The 18226-nt window shown below is 48.4% G+C and overlaps 2 protein-coding genes across 5 annotated transcripts; one reads left to right on the forward strand and one right to left on the reverse strand.

Annotated features, from left to right (window-relative positions):
• Window positions 1–19: 19 nt before the first annotated feature.
• On the reverse strand, window positions 20–5528 carry PEX11A (peroxisomal biogenesis factor 11 alpha). The gene is made up of 3 exons (XM_037394182.1): window positions 5398–5528; window positions 4870–4985; window positions 20–3294 (listed from the first exon to the last, which is right to left on the reverse strand). Exons 1-3 carry the CDS (start codon window positions 5451–5453, stop codon window positions 2729–2731), a joined length of 738 nt encoding a protein of 245 aa, XP_037250079.1. The 5' UTR covers window positions 5454–5528; the 3' UTR covers window positions 20–2728.
• An 87-nt stretch (window positions 5529–5615) lies between these two features.
• On the forward strand, window positions 5616–17503 carry WDR93 (WD repeat domain 93). 4 transcript variants are annotated; one of them, XM_037394172.1, is made up of 17 exons: window positions 5622–5851; window positions 6135–6407; window positions 7170–7365; window positions 8021–8085; window positions 8328–8406; window positions 9278–9405; window positions 9962–10000; window positions 10894–10981; window positions 11598–11781; window positions 11986–12056; window positions 12515–12601; window positions 12923–13054; window positions 13642–13858; window positions 14532–14592; window positions 15322–15478; window positions 15606–15789; window positions 16975–17503. In XM_037394172.1, the coding sequence occupies exons 2-17, from the start codon at window positions 6144–6146 to the stop codon at window positions 17090–17092; spliced, it is 2070 nt and encodes a 689-aa protein (XP_037250069.1). In that variant the 5' UTR covers window positions 5622–5851; window positions 6135–6143; the 3' UTR covers window positions 17093–17503. The 4 variants fall into 4 exon arrangements, with proteins under 4 accessions (XP_037250073.1, XP_037250072.1, XP_037250070.1 ...); XM_037394173.1 differs by lacking the exon at window positions 16975–17503 and having other exon boundaries at window positions 5621–5851; window positions 15322–15482; window positions 15606–15724; XM_037394176.1 differs by lacking the exons at window positions 10894–10981; window positions 11986–12056; window positions 12515–12601; ... (4 more) ...; window positions 15606–15789; window positions 16975–17503 and having other exon boundaries at window positions 5616–5851; window positions 11598–11740.
• Window positions 17504–18226: the final 723 nt, after the last annotated feature.

Raw genomic sequence — 18226 nt, forward strand, 5'->3', positions numbered from 1 at the left:
TACACACACAGACACGGTGTCACACTTATCTCAGTTTATTGCTTGTGTTCAAACAGCTGTCCTTATTCTAACTGCTGTATTAGAAACACATATTAAAAAAAAAAAGGCACTAAAAGGATTTTCTCCATATGATTATGATTCTATGGCTTCAGTCACATTACATTAAGATACATTAAATTGCTAGCCTCCGGCTGGCGAGCAGAAGGCAAGTATTAGTGCTTAACATCCAGTAAGAAGAGTTACTCCCGTATGTTCCAACACACATCATGTAGAATGGGACAGGTAAGGCTGAGACAGGCTGAAAATTCACTGCCCCACCTCCCGCATTAAGCCTGTACTTGCTAATCCACACTAGTCCCTACAGGAGAAACATCAAAGCCTGGCTCATGGCCTTGCATAGTGTTTGCCTGGCACAAGGGAAAACCCACCCTCCTCCCCCCTCAGGGCACAGGGAGGTGTAGCTGACTAGGGGCCACATCACTATATTAATCCATTTCCCTTTACCCACAACATACAAGAGAAAATGAGAAATCATTTTGCAAACCAGTGAAAGAAGTATTTTGTATCTGAGAGCATCCCTGAAAGGAATTCAAAACATAGTTTTTGCAAGATGAAATTCTGTAGAGAAAAGATGGCTAAACCTCCCCTGCCAGATCATCAGCGCTCCTCTTCTTTCCTTACAGGGGTTGCCACACACTGGGATAATGATCAAATCTGACCAAGGGAGGGATGGGCTGCGCATTGCCAGGAGCTCAAAGACAAATGGAGTAAAGAAACAAAAAAATTCCATTGTTAAAAAGTCGAGGAAGCTCTTGAAGACAACAATCCCATATAATGCTCCATTATGGTCTGAATTGCCAGTACACTCTACACTTTTAGTGGCATTTATTTCCATATTAAAAAGAAGAGCTGCTGTAGGCCACACTTGGTCTTCAAGCGCACTTAATTACCCTGCTCAGCAACCTCTTTTTTGTTTAAACACTTCATTGGCAGGCTAACACTTCAGATTCAAACTGGAAGTAATTTCAAGCCTGACCACAATGACTTAAGATAAACTGCGGCAGTGCCTTACCATGCCTACTCAATTCCATAGCCTTTGCCTTTTAATGAAGGAGATCAGCACCTTTTAATTTCTGTTTCCAGACAGCACCATAAATAACGAGTACCCCGGTCAAGGTTAGAGTAGTATCTGTACACATCTACTCACAGATTAAACAAGGAGCCCTTGCACCAGAAAGTAGCAGAACACACAGGCCCAGCTCTGATGGAGAAAAATTGGTAATTTTATCTCCTGTATAATGTGCAAATTTTTCTCAGATGTTGTCAGAACTGGTACTCCGCAAAGTCAGGAGCAACTGCATGACATGTTAGACAGCTCGATGCAGCATTTCTCCTTTAACTTAGATTACGCTGCCAGGCAATCATTCCTAGCAAGATAAGCGATGAACAATAATGCAGTTGCAGGGCAAATATAAGGCATTTTCAAATAGTAGAACTCATTCAACCCGTGAGGGAACATGCAAAAAATCTCGTGGTCATGAGATGGGAGGATAGGGAGAACCAGAGAGGAAAATATAAATCACGAATGCCCAAATCCAGCTTTTCTTCTCACAGGGGATTCCGATATTATCACGATCAACTCCATTCCCTTCCTTCCCAGAGCTTACACAACCAGAAACACACCCTTGCAGTTTTTCTGACTCAACGAGCTCTAAGCCAGGCTTCTCTCCTTAACTGCAGGTTCTAAAGCTCCTTATTATACTGGATTTTTTAATGTAAAATTAAAACAGCAAAACAAGCTCCTTATCACCATATGATTAATGGAAAACTGTTGCACTTGGAATCACAGGGGTTTGGGAGTTAAGGTGCATGTATAATGGGAAATTTAATGCTTGTGAGTGGTTCCAGATTCACAGCTTTGGAAACCTAGTTCCCTACAAATCACAGCATCATCAGCACTCAGACAAGCTTCTCCCACACACTGTCCTTCACCGAACTCCTCAGCCATAGCCCGCTGGAAAAGTCAGAGCCGGTGGTCAACAGCCCTTGGCTCACATTATTAAAGGAAAAGAAGAAAGTGCTGATTTCCTGGGACACAAGTTGGCGCTCCCTAGATTACAGATCCAGCATCACCAGTGCACTACAGAGGTCATCGGGAGGTCAGCTCACACCACTCTTCGGTTACCATCACACTGCATTCAAACCACTGCCTACAGATAACAGGAGTCATCAACTCAAACCCATCAGAATACTCGTACTTGGCTTCAGGCCATTTTACCTGCAGTTCCTAAGTTGCCTGAGCCCACTATAGAAAATCTGGCTGTAGGAACCTTGGATTGGTGAATTCCAGCTTCCCAGTGTAAACATGATTATTTATGAGTCATATACCTGTTATAGTTTTCTATGCAGCTATTTCACAACCCTGTATTAAAATATAGGAACGTCAGTATTTCCTTATCTAGCAGCCATGTTCCAAGTCCTGTTCCTGTTTGTGAAATACTACTCTGTCTTCTCCCACCTGCGCTCCATCAGGGAGCGTGTCATAGCACCAAACTCATCTGTGAAGACACAGGGAAGGGAAAAGGGTAGAATTCACTTATCCAGAGGACAAAATTAATCTTGAGGTTACTGTAAGACATGTTCATTTTGAAAGTGCCATATGGAGGATAAAAACCTATCAGAGGATCAAAGCTGTTGGCTCGCTGCATACTGTGCAGCTCCTGTTATGTCATTGTTTCAGCTTCAGATGTGGGCTTGCTAACATGAGGATCCCCACAAGGGAGGAGATGACGCCACAGAAACCAATCACTCCTGGGTTGGTCTTGTAGATCCCTAGCGTATCCAAAGGACCTGAGAGATCACAGAGATTCTTCACCAAGTCTAGCAGCAAAGGAGGATGTCTTTTCAGTATCTGAAATAGCAGGAGGAGAAAACCGTGCAAACTATCACATTTTGCACAGTTTCGTTCCTGACTGTGTTCGTCCCAGAAGGAATTCTCCTTTATCTTTTCTTCCTGTACAGCTTGTTCCAGCCTCCAGGAGATCTCATACCAGTCCCTGGCTAGATTCATCAGGAGTGAAAAGTAGTAACACTTGGTAGCCCAATTCCGCCACTTTGCCTTATCGATGTCAGGTTGAAGTCCAACGCTCTTGAACCACAGGACTGCATCGCAGACGAAGTAGATGGCACGGGTCAGGTTGGAGGCTGTAAGGCAGAAGCGAGGAACCGCATCTGGCAGCTGTGTAGTTCTCCTGGCTGCTACCAAGGCATGTACCATGTTGCCCAGTCTGAACACTGCAAGAAACCCCACAAAGGTTAGCACAGTGTGGCCTTTACAGAAGAGACACAGCCCTACGCAGGGCAACTTGGCATGTCACTGTCCACATGTACTTTTAAAAATCTTGGCGAGCTTTGGGCATTTGTATGCTTAAGTATTTTCTTCTCGTGAGAAGCTAGTATTAGTGAGGAAAGGCATATAAACATCTCAGTTCTGTCCTGCACCAGCCCATGACACACACACAAATCTTGTCAATAGCCAGGACTTGCAGCCTTCTCCTGCTGTTCTGTTCTCAGCGCCTGGGTGCCCTCTGGACCAACACCACCCATAGCTCTGAACGAGTGTGGTATTCCAGTGTCAAAGGGTGACACAAACAGAGCCTCTAATTTCAGCTGTATACTTCACTGGATTTCCCCTAACCCTGTGGACAGGAGATGTTGCTGCACTAGCCCTGTTGCAACCACGAGCTACAACTTTCCTAAGCTTCTGTGAAAGCTGGTGATTCATGCACCAAGCACACTGAGACCCAAGTCCTTCCTCAGCCATGAATTTGTCAGAGGTACATGCAGCTCCTTGCAAACAGGAACAGTGTATTCTGTTTCAAGCTATAATATATGGCAAGCCTGATTTCACCTGCTGCACAGTTTAGGTTTTGCTCCATGAATGTTAATACAATATTATGCAAAATACTTTTCATAACCTGCCGCACTGTCACAGTGACAGATGTTGGCAGCATCTGAGCTTAGTGGAACTGCAAGAGTCCTGAATTTAGGCCTGACGTCTATTAGTGATTTGTTTAGCAGAAGCAAGAGAATTACAACTGTGCTGATAAACCAGCTGGCCTCTCTGCCAGAAATTACCATACTCTGGAGCTAACTGGAGTAATAGAACAAAACCATGGTAATACATTAAACCAGAGTATTTGCCTCATATATTGAAGTTGTTCCAGGATCAAGCAATTGATAAGTAGGTGTAAGATCAACCTGAAAGCAAGCAACACAACCACTGCAATCGTGTAACAATAATGGATGCAACTGTGACACAGATGAAGTGATGCAAACGGTTAGATTAGGAGAAAAGTACAGAAGCGTCTATGATTTAGTATGGTATAAATGCTAAAGAAAATTAATATGCAGAGTAGGATATAAAAAGCCATACTGAAGGATGGTCCTTCAGAGGTCACTTTATTGGGATGATGATATTTAGCATTAGGCCATCTCAACCCATTAGCTGGAAGGACTAATGAGAGTGCAGTGAGCCAGCCTTGCGTCATATAACTCTGTCCTTGAACAGCGATGACAACTTGATCTCTGCAGCAACAGCTGACTCTTAACTTATTTCTCTAGTTCTCCCATTGATTACTCAAGTCGCCTGACCGGAGAGGAGGCCGAGGAAGTAATAAAAGCGTGTTTGGCCCTATTTAGCCTGGCAAGTCAAGGCAGGGATAAGGTCTATTGACAATTTGGTGAATATACTTAAAAGAGGGTTTGTGGCTCAAGGCAAGTTAATTACAGAAAACGCAAGGCCAGGAGCTGTTTTGCTGGAAGGAGCAAGTAAAGAAGGACTTATCCCTCTACACACCAGGTACTTACTTTTCCGGCCAGAGCTCATGCTAGATTCCAACTGCTTGAGTTTCATTACCAGCTTCTCTTTACCAGCCTTATGCTCTATTAAATAGCTAAGCAACATGCATGTGTACTGAGTGGCTCTGGAATGGAAAAAACGAGGAAAACGGCACACAGGTGAAACACGGACAATCGGCAGGAATGGCAGCAGGAGGGCAGTGCTTGTTCCCGAGCTGAAGGCCACCCCTCTGGTCCCCCGGCCGTGCCGGGGCGAGGATCCCCACGACAGGGGCGGCGGGGGCAGGGGGCGGCGGGGGGCCGGCCAGGAGGGGCCGAGGCCCGCCCGGAGCCTGGGTCCGCCGCGGGGGGACTACCGGCAGCTCTCCTGCCGGAGACAGGCAGCCCGACGGCGGCGGGGGCTGACCGAGGGCCCCAGCACCCGCAGGGGCCGCGGGGATGCTCCGGCCCACGGCGCCGCTGGGCCCGCGGGGGTGCCCCACCGGGCCGCTGCCGGGCGGGCTGAGCCCCCGGGCCGGCGGCCGGCTCCGCACTCACCGGAAGAGCTGGTCGCGGCCCTGGCTGCGGTTGGTGAAGTCCACGAAGCCCTCCATGGCGGCGGCGGAAGGGCAGCAGCCGCGGGAGGTGTGCGGGAGGTGTGCAGGAGCCGCCCCGCCCCCGTCCCGCCCCACGGGGGAACCCTCCGCTCCGGTGCGCGCTTCCGCCCGGGCCGCGCCGCGCCGTTGCCACGGCGACCGTCAACAGCGGGGCGGGTGTTCCCGCCAAAGGCGCCCCCCGGGCGCAGCTGACCGGTAACGGCCGCCGGCGGTTCCGCTCGGGGGGCTGGAGCGGCGCGGCCTGGCCCCGCGGCTGCGGTGCGGGGTGGGAGCGGTGCGGGCCCGGCGCAGAGGGGAGAACCCCGAAAGCACCCGGTGGCTTGGGAATAAAGCTCAGAACTTCCAGAGACGCCAACCGCTTTCCGAATTAATTGTTGGGGTTTTATCCAGGCCGAGTAAGTCTTTTAATGAAGAGCTGGCTAATGGTCAGTCATAATTGTTACACAGTCTGGTGCTCAGGCTTTGACACTCCGTTTCTGGGGCAGCCTGTAACGGGGGCAATGCAGCCAGCACAAACGAGCTCTATGCCTGTCTACGCTGAAAGGAACCCCCCTTCCCTCTTAGAGGTCATTAATCATCTTTCCCCCCATTACCTCATTACAGCAGATATTGCACGGTTCTTCATTATTCTGCACCTACAGTGATTCCTGCACCTGTGGTGTGGTTTGTATCCGGCAGGGCAGAACCATGGCTGTGTACATCCCGAAGCATCCCCTGGAGATTCCTCCACCATCTGAGAAGGACTGGCCAAAGGATGATGAGGAAGATTTCTTCCTGCAGGATCCCGATCGAAAGCGTGATGTGTTGCCTCAGCCCTTCAGGATGATGAACAAACTGGTGATGCTGGTGTTTGAGAATGCTATGGCAATCATTGAAAAAAGGGAGATGCTCCAAGAAGCGCAAAACCTAAAGGTCCAGCCCACAAAATGCTTTCCTACAGCGGAGTTCCAGGTACAAAGACCCTCACAGCAGAGACAGCGCTAATTACTGTAGCAGTTTTTCTAGAGGATATCCATTCAGTTGATTTTACACTCTTCTGTTCATCACCTTTCTCAGAATCCACCACCATCTCACTGCTTCACTTCAAAAGGCTGCAGCTTCTAAGCTTGTCTGACAGGTTCTGATTCCCACCCATCTATCACACCTCTGAAAAGAGAGAAGCAGATATTAAACAGCACTAAATTCACCTGCTTCTCACGCTAGCTCCACCCTTGTTTGCTAAGGAGAAGCTAATTAGTCAGTAGCATATAAATGGGCAAACTCAGCTCTGTGTTAATGGTGAATACCACGATGGGAGCACTGGGAGCAGAAGGGCAGCACTGCCTTCCCCATTGTTACATGGAGATATGCAGGAGGATGTGCTGGCTTCCGCTGGTGTTCTGTCATTGCTTGGAGGACCCCAGTGTCCCATTGCAGCTCTGTGTTAGCAGCGAGAGGGCTGAGTGCCCCTGAGTTCTTCTTGGTCTTTAAAACCCCTTCTGTTTATCAGGAGGGAAAAGGTGGGAGAAGCCTTTTTCACTCCCAGCACAGAGCAATCTCTGTGACAGATGAGTCTCTCCCCTGTTCTTCTGATGAAAGCTCATACAAATATTTTTTTCCCTGTAGAATAATTTCCTGCTAGTAAAAGGCTAGGGGTATGTTGCTTGTATGGCTGATGTAATCCCTACTGGAGGAGCAGTTGGGGGTACACTCCTCTTTTTCTTTTCTTGGTAGGTAACAGGAAAAGCCAGTTGCCTTGCAGTGTCTGGAAAATACATCTTTGTTGGTCTGTCCGTGGGTCTGGCTGCCTTCGAGATGTCTGACTGTAAGGAAGTCTGTGCTTGGGATGCGGTCAAGACAGAGATTTGTGCCATCCATGCCTCGGATTTGGGGAATGAGTGCCACATCCTGCTTGCTGTGGATGAAATGGGTTAGTGTGATGTGGCTTTCCTTGACCTAGCTGGGGATAGCTGTGCTCTGGAACTGAGGAGATGGCAGCTGCGTTATGGAAGAGTGCTAAATCAGGAGGAACATTAGAATGGCTGAGAGCTTTCCTAGAAAGCCCTGCAAAGAGGATGTCAGATAACAGGTTGTAGGGTGAGAGGGTAGCCCTAGGGCTTTGTGATTAGTAGAGGGTGTGGGTTTGATGTCCTCTCTGGCACAGCAGATGCAGAGCTGAGGGTGAAGTGCAGTAAATTTTAGGAATACCTTGGACTGGATAGAAAGAACCATTGCTTGGTAAGACCCCCCCCTACCCATGCTTTGTTTCTGCACCTGTAGTTGCACAGCCCTGTGGTTAAATAGGTTAGCTTGTTGATTCATAAGAACCCTATCAGTTCTGGTGGAGATACCTTTCAAACTGGCTTATCCTTCTCTATGTACAATTGAATGTTTGCTGGTGCTGGCATAAGGAAGCCAGCAAAAGTTTAGTGCTGGAAACGATGGGATATTCTTCCTTGAGCCCAGGAAAAAATGTAGTCCCATTAATTCTCATGCAGGTGTTCTAACAGCCATCTCCTTAGAGCATGGCTACAATCTGCTCACTTTTCTCCTCCTCCTCCTGCTACTTTGTGTTTCTATTGCAGGGCTTGTCTGGCTCTTCTGCTTTCACAAGGAAAGCTTCCTACTCATTAAAATCCTAAATGAAGTGGTATGTACTGAGTTAATTCCATAGACACTGGGCACAGGCTGGTAAGTAATCAATCACGAGGAGTACTAACTGCCCTCAAGAATTTCTGTCATGGGCAGCAGCGCTCCGAGGGTGCTGACCGATATTTATTCCTGTTCTTCCAAAAATCTGTCTGGCCTTTGCCATGTTGACAGCTGCATAAGGCCATGGAGCTGTCTGAATTGGTGATCTTGCTTTGATGCCAGCCTGTTTTTCTTTGGTAGGAGGATATCAGCAAGCAAAGTACTTGTGTGGAGGTGGTGGTGTCCCCGGGAGGTGATTACACGGGAGTCCTGCTGCAAGGCAAGTGCAGGAACATGGTGTGTTGGGTGATGGCTGTTGTGTTCTAGCAGAAGGGCCAGCAGCCATTCTTCTAAAATATTCCAAGTGTTCTGTGTTGCCTGAGATCTCATTCCTAACCCTCCCAGTCCTTTTTCCAGCTTAGAGGTCTGCTCTTGCCAGTTCCTGTCCTCTCCGAAAGGTTTGTGTGGATCAGGACTGGTTCTAAAAGTGAGCTCTCGGGAGCTGGTCAGTGTAGTTCCCAGCTCCCAGAAGGCTTGGCAAAAGCAGGTTTCCCACTTCTCTCCAGAAGTACCAAACTCAGTTCTTCCTCTGCTTTGCTAAGGCTCACTTTTACATTGGAAATGTGTAGACCTGAAGAGTTTTCTCTGCAGACATAAGCCAGAGAGCACAGAGACAGTCTCTAAAAACACTGCAGCAAACTCCTTGCTACAACATTCTTCTGTTTCATAGCAGCTGTCTATATTAATCCATTTTCTGGTAGCAGTTTTTCTGGACTTGTGTTTGGTGTTATCTGCCTGGACATATGCTGAGAATGAGATATGTAGCATCCACAGAGAACCAGTGTGAGACCATGTCTCACTTTCTACTTTATCTCAGAGGCTACAAGTCAAATCTTTGACTGAGTCGCTTCATGGAATTCCTTTGGTGGATGTGGGACCCTGAGGACTTGAGCTGGAGGCTCAGATGTTGGTCTCAGTCAAGCATGTCAAGCCTTAAGTGGGAGGAGAGGTGGGCTGCATGGAGTTCACAGGGATTTTATATCTCAAAAATTATCCAGATCTTCTTTTAAGAATATAAGATAACAGAAGCTGCTTGCTTGACAGACCTTTTCTCCTCATTTCCAATTGCTGAACATGGTTTCCCAATGCAGACAGCACAAAAGCTTGGCTGGAGATCTACCGATTGCCTAAGGATTCCTGGCTGAAGGAGATGGAAAAGAGCCCAGGAGCTGCAGCAGGGCTGGCTTGCAGGGAGAGGAGGTCAAGCTGGACATCTGCGGTACAAAACAGTTCCATCTCCTGCTGTGCTTTTTTTTTTTTTTTTTTAAATGTCCTTTTGCCTACAGGTCTTTCCCCAAGCCTTGCTCCTGCAGACAGTGGCAGCAAAATACAGGCTGAACAAGTCTGTCGGCTCAGGGGGATGGAGTATGTGTCTCTACAGCAGCCCATCCCACATTTCATAAGGCCTTTGTGTTATTGGGACATGTTCAGTCTCCCGAGACAGGCCTTCCAGTGAGGTTCCCTTGATCCCAGGGCTAGTGTTCCTGCTGCCCCTCCCTGAAACTGGCAGCTCCTTTCCAAGCAGTATTGCCCCATCTGTGGAGGCCCTGTGTAAGGTTATTCCCACAGGGTTTCTCCCTTATGTTACTGGGGGAAGGTGAAGATGAGTGGGAATCAGGCCTGATACCTCCACTTAGGAGTCTGGTCCTGAACGAGGGTTTGTGTTTTAGATAACCTACAAGAGGAGCCTGGTGGAGTCATGGCTGAACCTGCCTGGGCAGGGCAGGGTCTCTGCCTGTTTGCACTAACCACTGTCACCTCTGGTTCTTTGGCAGAAAAGTCTGGAGCTGCATGGAGATGGTTCTGCAGAGATGGTAACTTGCCTCAATGAACCTGAGCTGTGTTTAGGAGTTTTAGATGCTAAGTCAGTGCTTAATCCTCTCCTCCATTGCTTTTACCCTGCTATATTTCACCTCTTGATAGACAGACACCTTCTGCCCAGTACCTCCAGCTAACCTTCTGTGATACCTGCCTCATAACTCTTCCCTCTTCCTCCAGCAAATACATTCCTGGCCATTTAAGAGGGAGCTACTTCCCGCTTAATTTAGCTAAGCCAAAAGCAAACACCCAGGCATTCCCTTTTTGCTGATTCCATGTAAACTACCCAAGTTTACAAGACTCTTCCTTCTTAGACAGGGTTGATTATTTAGTCAGGCCTTTTCTGTTTAGCAAGTGTCAATGTGTGTGGAGTGGGGTGGTGGTGGGAACACACCAGTGCCGGTTCCTGTTAGGATTTTCTATTCCCAGCCAAGCACATATGTGACTTCCTGCCTCGCTGGGCTTGCTGAAATAAGATCTGGTTCTTGTATGCAGCAGCACTCTACAGCCTCTAGTCCTGCTTTTTTTTTCCCCCTCCTCCCCCGCCCCCCTTTTTTTATTATTCTGAGCCTTGCTGTGCCGCACCCAGCCCTGTGCTGCAACAAGAGTAATTCAGAGAGGTTAATAAAATCAGAAGTGGAGGTTACTTAGGGCACAAAGACGGGAGGTGTGGAGGCAGGACCTCCTTTGTAATACTGCAAAAGTACTGACCTCCCTCAAACTTCTGTGTTTTGGCCTGAAGAATGAGCCTAAAACCATTATCTCCTAGGCAGTGTCCGCCAATCTTTGCATATGCATTCTTTAGGAAGCATTTGATTCCCATGAACAGGTAAAAACTTAAAAGTGGAGGGTACGACACAGTTCTCAGGCTGACATTTTACTGTTGCAGGAGTCTCCCGTGTCTGCAAACAAAGCTAATGCAAAGTTGAGTCTCCCAGTGCTGCTGCTGAAAGTGAAGCCACCCAAATCCATTACAGGTCAGAACTGGTTCTGTACTTGCAACCTGCAGCCTCCTTCAGGTGGCAAAGGAATCGTGGCCCTTACGCGTACAGAACAGGTCAGAAAATTCCAGTAATGTGCTCCCTGGTCCCTTCCTGACCTGTCTTTATAGTTAAATGTAATCCTGTAGTGGAAGTTGCTTCTTACCTGACAGTCTTGCATGTCACCTTTGTTAGCACAAAATACTTCAGTGTGTCTTGAAGTGGGTGTCGTACACACGTGGCTTCGCTGTCACTGGAGAGGGAGAAGGTTGTTTCCTAAACCCTAGCAACCTGACAGCACCCCTAATTTGTCACTCTGAGTGATTTATAGGAAAATGCTGAGGATGAGGAGGGAGCAGACCTTATGCTGGGACACTTGTCAGGGAGAATGGCACAGTAAGGCATGGTCAGCCGAGTCCTCAGATGATTTGTTCTAGTCCCTGCCTTCAAATATTGGAAAATGAGCTAGTGATATGGAAAGTACCACAAGATGCAGTGTGTCCCTTTTCAAGACAATGCCACCCTGAAGGAGGGATGGTCAAAATGCCTCTGAGCACTCCATGGTGTCTGCTCCTCCAGGGCTCTGCCTTCTCCCTTTGTGTTCCTAATGCAGGCAGTAGTTTCAAAAGCCCTTTGGATGCCTTGAAGAAAGTGGATGATGGCAGCATGCTTGGCTTGGGGTACAACCACCTAATCAAGGATTCCCAGTGGGAGCAGCAGGAAGCTGTCTTCCGCAATACTTATCGGGATTATCTGGAGGCTGAGGGTGAGACAGCGAGCAAGGAGGAGATCCCCAGGTGAGTGGGAGCACCAACCAGGATTTCAGTCCATGAGGCATCAGAACAATACACTTTTAGAGTGTAAATGGAAGTTTCTGTCTTAGCTTTGCCTCCTTCCTCCCAGGGCTTTAGGGCAGGAGGCTAGAGCCATTGCATGTCTTGCCACAGTGCTGCTTACTTACCAAAGCCTGCCTTTTACATATTTTTCTTCCTTTTTTTCAGACATGCTACTTTTCATTTTCTCCTGCCTAGCCGGATCCTACAGGTGGGACCTGAAATGAAAGTACAGCCAGGTAATCCAAATGGGCAAAAAACTTTTAACCTATGAAGCATGTTGTAGCATGACGTTGAGCTCCAGTTAGAGCTCAATGGCTGAGGCTTGGGTTCACTATATAAATTCCACCTCCAAGTACATAAGCCTGGATAAAAATGCCAGCCCTAAGACTTATAAGTCAGTTACCAGCATGGAGTCAAACAAACTTAGCTCCGCAGTTAAAAAAAAAACCCAACAACAACGCCCACCTCCCAAAACCACAGAAAGAGATGAGGGGGCACATAGGAAAGATAAAAGTAACGAATGAGGAGAGAGTTTGTTCTGGTGTAGTTTCTGTGTGAACAGAGTTTCTGTAAGCCCCATCAAGGAACAGTGAGAGCTCTAATGAGAGCTTTCTAATGGTGTTTTTTGTGTCCTGGATTGTTCCTTTCTTTGTTCTCAGTCTCTTCTCTTTTGTTGTCCCCTTCTCTGTTCCAGATGTTCCAGCTGGCATCAGTGTGCACTGGGATGGAAGCCACAATCTCTGCTTGTACTTACTTAACCGTCCACTCAAGGAGAAAGTGGGTAAGAAAGCCTTGCTTTCTTTAGCAGAGCACTCTGTGGGGAGTGGGAGTATTCAGTGGCCAGCGGCTGTCATTCACACAGAGCTTCATTATTCAGGGAAATGAGGAAAGGGGAGGAGAGCTACCTCATATCTTGTGGGTTAGGCTGGCATTTGGATTGTGGGGATTCATGTTGCACAGGCTGGCAGTATTTTTAGTGAAGCCACTCTGGCAGGGGACCGCAGAATGGTGCGTGTTTTATTGGGAAACTGAATGTTAGTATCAAGAAAGAGAATGCTCTGCGCCTTCTTACAGTTGTGTCTCTTCATGTCCTTCTCTTTAGACTCTGATCTGAAACCTGATGTTGTGTGGCCTTGTGCAGCTCCAATTGCGTGCTCAGCTGTCAGTTCCTGCTCCAGGTACCTGGCACTGGCATGTGAAGATGCAACAATAACTATTTGGGATAATCGCCTAGGTGAGCTTGCCCTTTGGGATTGTATATTGGGATCACTGTGGGTAAATTGCTCCCTTCCTTAGGAGTTTGAGGCTCTGGTTTGGTGTGAACAAGGGACTAGCAGTGAGTTTACAAGCAAGTCTGAAAATAGTTTGGACTTGCTTGTTTATCAGATGCTTGGCCAGAAGTTGCCAACACAGCGGGACTGCCCTAGCGCTTGCAGAACCATTTCCATCCACAGCAATGCAGGGGCTGTGACCTGCTGCAGTGAGGGCTGATGACAGTCTTGCTCTGAGGCTTTGAGACAGTGACAGTCACCACTGCTTTGCCACTGTGCCCTCAGGTCATCTTTGAGGCTGTTGTGGTATTGTGGTCCAGGCTGCCATCAGTTGCTAGTGTTATCCTGCCATGATGTAGGGATTCTTCTGGCAGAGGAATCTTCAGCTGTCAGAATTGTTCTGGTGGCTGCTGTCCCTGAGCAGTCCAAGCTAAGCTTTTCTTGGATAAATTGCTGGTTCCCTTTTTTCCCTAAACTGGTGTCCTTGGTTTTTTCTTTTTTTTTTTTTTTCCCCCTTTTTTTCCTTCCCTCCCTCCTCCTCTTTCCCCAGGATACCCACTGTCTGTGACTGCCATTCTAGAGGAACGTGTCACCCATAGTATCCACTTCCTGCGGAGCTCCGTAACAGCCAGTGATGAGATGCCTTGTCCTGGTACAGATCCTGCCTGTCCCATTGTGCAGCTTCTAGTGCTATGTACAGACAGCTCTTTCTATTTGGTGAAAGCACCCAGGGCTGGGAAGTCCAGCATCACGCTCCTGGCAGACAGGTGAGGCAGGCTCTGACAGACCTCAGCCCAGCCAAAGAAACCATGTGGTGTAGTGGTCAGGTCCAGCACAGAGCCCCAGATTTCTGTGGAGTAGAGAACTTTCTACGGCTTTTACCCAGATAGCTCTGCCATGCTGCTGTCACCAGCAAACGTGGTTTTGCTATGAGTCAGTTCCAGTGCTACAGTCCAATGGTTATGCCAGAATTAGGGGTGTTTCTGGGTTCTTCTATGCACCAGAACACAAGCGCTTGTAGCACTACTCCAGAACTGACGTCCAACTAGCTGGGTCTCTGCCAGGTACCCGGGGGAATTTTTTTCTTCTCTCTTGTGCCCTTGCCAGAATAACTTCCCCCTAGAAGTCAGAATAAGTATTTCTTACCATCTTTCTATCAACTTGATGTTCGTTTATCCCCTTGGTTTGAGGATAAGGGTCAACTTTGGGGAAGCTGCTGGTCTGAAGGCTATGGTTTCATGCCTCTGGGACATGCAGGGGATTTGCATCTCCAACATAGTTCCTGCCCAGGAGGAGGCAAGCTCTGTCCCCACAGGGAAGGGGGTTGTCTGGAACCTTATGCTAGCCCGTGTGCCACAAACTGTTATTGTCATTATCACAGCCTCTCAGTACGTGCCACGTCCACGAAACAGAGGCATAAGCCTGGCTCTGTTTTTACAGGCCTGAAGATCCGGATCTTGCTGTCAGCGCAGTGGTGCCTGTCCTGACATACCCCAGTGCGGTGAGTATCAGTGCCAGCTCTCTTAAGAACGGGGTGAGAACACGGGTCCCTCTGGCCTAGCATCCTGTTTGCAGTGATGGCTGTAACTGGGTGCCTAGAAGATAAAGAACAGGGCAATCACATATGGTACTGCCCTCACATCCTTTCCCAGCCTCCAGCTATTTTTAGCATGGGAACTTCCTGCACCAGTTGCAGGTCTGTATGTAGCTGGTCACTCCCAAAGGATTTATCTTCCATGGTCTTAGTATCCCCTTGCACCCATGTCCTCTAATTGGCCGCTGCGGGGGGACATGCACTGGAGGCCCTCTGCACATGGACAGGTCCAACTGCAATGAGAGGGTTCAGCCACGAAGCTTCAGGCATCAGGCTCAGACATGAGAGGGCATCATGGTAAGGAGAAGTTACAAGCACGAGTTGAGGCAGACCTTTCGAGTGGCCTCAAAGATTTCAGGCATGGGGAGAAAAGGACTGAAAGCCATTTGCCAGAGCCAGCCATGCAGAAGGCTGGATCTAGTTCATTTCTAACCTGCCTTGCTGCCCTTTTCCAATCCCAACCTGCAGCAAGTCCATCCCAAGTCCCCTGCATGGCCTGTTCTTGACCTGCTGTGGCTCTATGACTACTGGGAAGGCAAAGAAAATGTGCAATCCTGAGTGTCGTTCCATGTTCTTTCCAGGAAACGCTTTTCACTTCTTTTATGTCTATTTCTAAGTGTCAGCTTGCTGTTTCAGGCCCTTGTTTTCTCCTGGGATGGCACAGTTTCCCTGATGAACACTGCCACATCGCAGATTGTTTACTGCTTCAGTACTCCACCTTCTCATGTTGTAGCATCTCCCTGGCAGCCAGTGTTTGTAGTGGATAGTGTGAATTGCTGCTTGCTGCTTCGAGGTGGGTAGGTAGCACCCTGGAGTGGTCTTAGATATATAGTCACTGTGTGCATTCAGCTGTGCACTGATCCTTGATCGTTCTTCTTCTTGGATGATTCCTGATGCTCATGGTTCTTGTTTCTGTCTAGGAGATAAGCAGCAGCAGCTGGCAGGTGCATTGGCACAGAGCAGAGACAGTCACAGCACTATCTTCCTTTTTGACTTCAACTCCTACCCACTGAAGGAGGCTTTCCCGAAGGAATCAGATTTGCCTCTCAAATCTTTGCAGAACCTGCCATGGACTGAGAGATGTAACATTTACTTACGTGATAGGTAAGGATTTCCTTCTGCCTGGTAGGTAAGTGCACCTGCATTATTGTAAGTTGTGGTGTTGCTGAGGTTCATGTGAGGTCTCACCCTGGAGCTCCTGGGTTCTTCTGTGTGCTGTGATAGATTTATGTCTGGGTAATGTTGATGTTCAGGTAGCTGGATTCCTGACAGCCACCCAGAACCCTTCCTCCTCTCCCTTCTGTCCTTCCTAGAACACCTTAACAACTGTAAGTTGGAATGCCTGGGGCAGGCTTGTCATTCCAGGTAGAGGGCTTGCTAGTTCTAATGTGTTTTTGTGCAACACATTTTGCAAGCTTGTCAGGGAATGTGATCCTCACTTACATGTCTGTGTCTTCCTTTTGATCTCATAGCCAGGCAGAGCTGGGATCTCCTTGTACCTTGCTCCTCCCCTCCATTCCGGGGTTGATGTGATGTTTAAGTGGGTTTGTGCTGGAGGTTTCTCGGTTTGAGAAGGTCCCCAGTACCCTCCGGCCGAGGTTGGTGAGGCTGATGCATTGTGACCACGCCGTCACTAGATGGCAATGTGACATCTCTTATTGGGTGACCCTTTCCCTTTATTTTCTTTTGGGGACCTGGAGCCAGATCTGTGTCAACGGTATTGTTTGTTCTTTTCACTACATCTTCACTATCTAATTCGAACTGGAACAGTGGGTGCAGGTATGACCTTACAGCACATGTCACCTGGTAGCCTTCCCCCTAAGGGAAGACTTGCCTCCAGGGTGAATCCTGTGGTGGCGTTTGGTTAGTTGGGTGTGGAAAGGTTTCATCCTATGCTACCAGCCACCAGTTCTGTCCTGCCTTCTTATAAAGCTGGAGAGGAGATTCTTGTCTGCCTCAGATGAGAAAAACTGGGGAGACATCACTTCCAGGGATACCTTGCTCCCTGGGTACTGAGAGCTGAAGGCAGAGCAGACCAAATACAGCTGCAGCGAGACCTGTGTTTACAGAGGCTAACAGGCAAAGAGAAATATGGAGGTCATTGCTGTCAAAAGCGGTAAACCTGAGTGCTAAGTGGCATGAGGGAATCTCAGTTTCTTTGGACACAAGAAGTCTGAACTGCTTAATTTGTAGTGAGCCCCAGGGACCCTTGGGGGAACCAGGCTAAGGTTGTCTGAGCACCGGGAGAATGGCTGCGACTCTTTTAACCACCCTTTTCTCCCTCATTAGGCAGCAGAGCCTGCTGGGACTTGGGGAGCAGTTGCCTGAGTACTGGAGTCGACTGCAGGCACAAGCAGCTCTCATGGACAAGGAGAGAGAGAAAGTAAAGGGACAGAAGAAGCTGTAGTCAGCCTTGCATCCTGAGGGTCAGGCTCTGCGCTACCACAGTCCTGCAGACCCCAAATCCAGCACTGATATTTTGACAGCAACTCTATTCCAATCTATCCTGCTGCTTTCCAGCCAGGGGCAATTTGTCATCCGAAGTAGCTGCTTGCCTGCCACTGCTCAGCCACAAGTATCTGCACCCTGCCTCTCTCCTTGCTTAACCCTCAGCCTGTTTCAGCAGGGTTAAGCACCTCCTCATCAGAGACAAACACTACTGATGGAAGAGTCTTGAGGTAGGAAAGGTGGCTCAGCAAGGTGGCAGGCCCAACACCTAAGTATTTGCGCTGGGTCTGAGTCCTCCCAGAGACTTGGAGCATCAGAGCAGTATATATGGTATGTTACAATGTCCCTCCTTAATAAAGCCTTTTCTCTAGTAAAAGTCTCTTGCTCTTCATAGGACTGGCGTTGTATGAGACTCTAATGTACTGTCTTTCTGTTGTGGGGGCTCACCATTTTGTCTCATTTACTGCTCTGACCCAGATGGGCAGGCAGCATCATCCTTGTGTTTAGCAAGAGACCTGGTCTTTTCAGACCAGGCAGCAAATCACCCAGGAAGGTGGCATCCCCCAGAGCATAGCGGTGCCAACCAGCAGTGACACTGCGGAGTGTGTCAGGCCTGACCTAGGCTGTTCTGCAGCCTAGTTGTTTCTTTTGCCTTCAAAGCAGGCAGTTGTGGCATAAGTCTGCTTAGGAATTGCAGCCTAGAAATGTTCAGACAAGCTCTCTGGGTTAAGGTCAGGCTAGAACTGGTGCTAGAGGCAAGAACTGGTGTTGCAGAGAAGCAGGACAGAAGCTGGGGGGGGGGGGCGGTCTGAAGAAGTCAGGGCTGTGCTGAGCCAAAGATGGGTGAGGAGCATGGCCAGCATGTTGGCCAAAGGCTGTAAAAAGCTGAAGCATCCCTACTATGGGCAACACAGGACAAAGAACTAGCAGGGACGATACAAGGCCAAGCATCCATGTATTTGTTTCTTACTCCAGAAGTGTGTTAAGTTAGTAACTTGCTCTGTATATTTGACAGATGGGGCAAAAAAGTATGCAGGCTCCCTGGTCAGTCTTTCACTTGTTGGTGTTTTCAGGTCCTGTGGGAGACTGGCAG

This window comes from Falco rusticolus, chromosome 7, assembly GCF_015220075.1.
Source record: "Falco rusticolus isolate bFalRus1 chromosome 7, bFalRus1.pri, whole genome shotgun sequence".
Lineage (NCBI taxonomy): Eukaryota > Metazoa > Chordata > Aves > Falconiformes > Falconidae > Falco > Falco rusticolus.

Bases quoted from the DNA above. Each gene is read 5' to 3' on its own strand.
- PEX11A (XM_037394182.1), bottom strand. From the start codon at position 5,453: ATGGAGGGCTTCGTGGACTTCACCAACCGCAGCCAGGGCCGCGACCAG. The intron at 4,986-5,397 runs GTGAGTGCGGAG...TTTCCATTCCAG, and splicing joins GGCCGCGACCAGCTCTTCCG to AGCCACTCAGTACACATGCA. The intron at 3,295-4,869 runs GTAAGTACCTGG...GGTTTCTTGCAG, and splicing joins CATGAGCTCTGGCCGGAAAA to TGTTCAGACTGGGCAACATG.
- WDR93 (XM_037394172.1), top strand. From the start codon at position 6,144: ATGGCTGTGTACATCCCGAAGCATCCCCTGGAGATTCCTCCACCATCT. The intron at 11,782-11,985 runs GTGAGTGGGAGC...CCTTTTTTTCAG, and splicing joins AGCAAGGAGGAGATCCCCAG to ACATGCTACTTTTCATTTTC. The intron at 15,790-16,974 runs GTAAGGATTTCC...CTCCCTCATTAG, and splicing joins AACATTTACTTACGTGATAG to GCAGCAGAGCCTGCTGGGAC.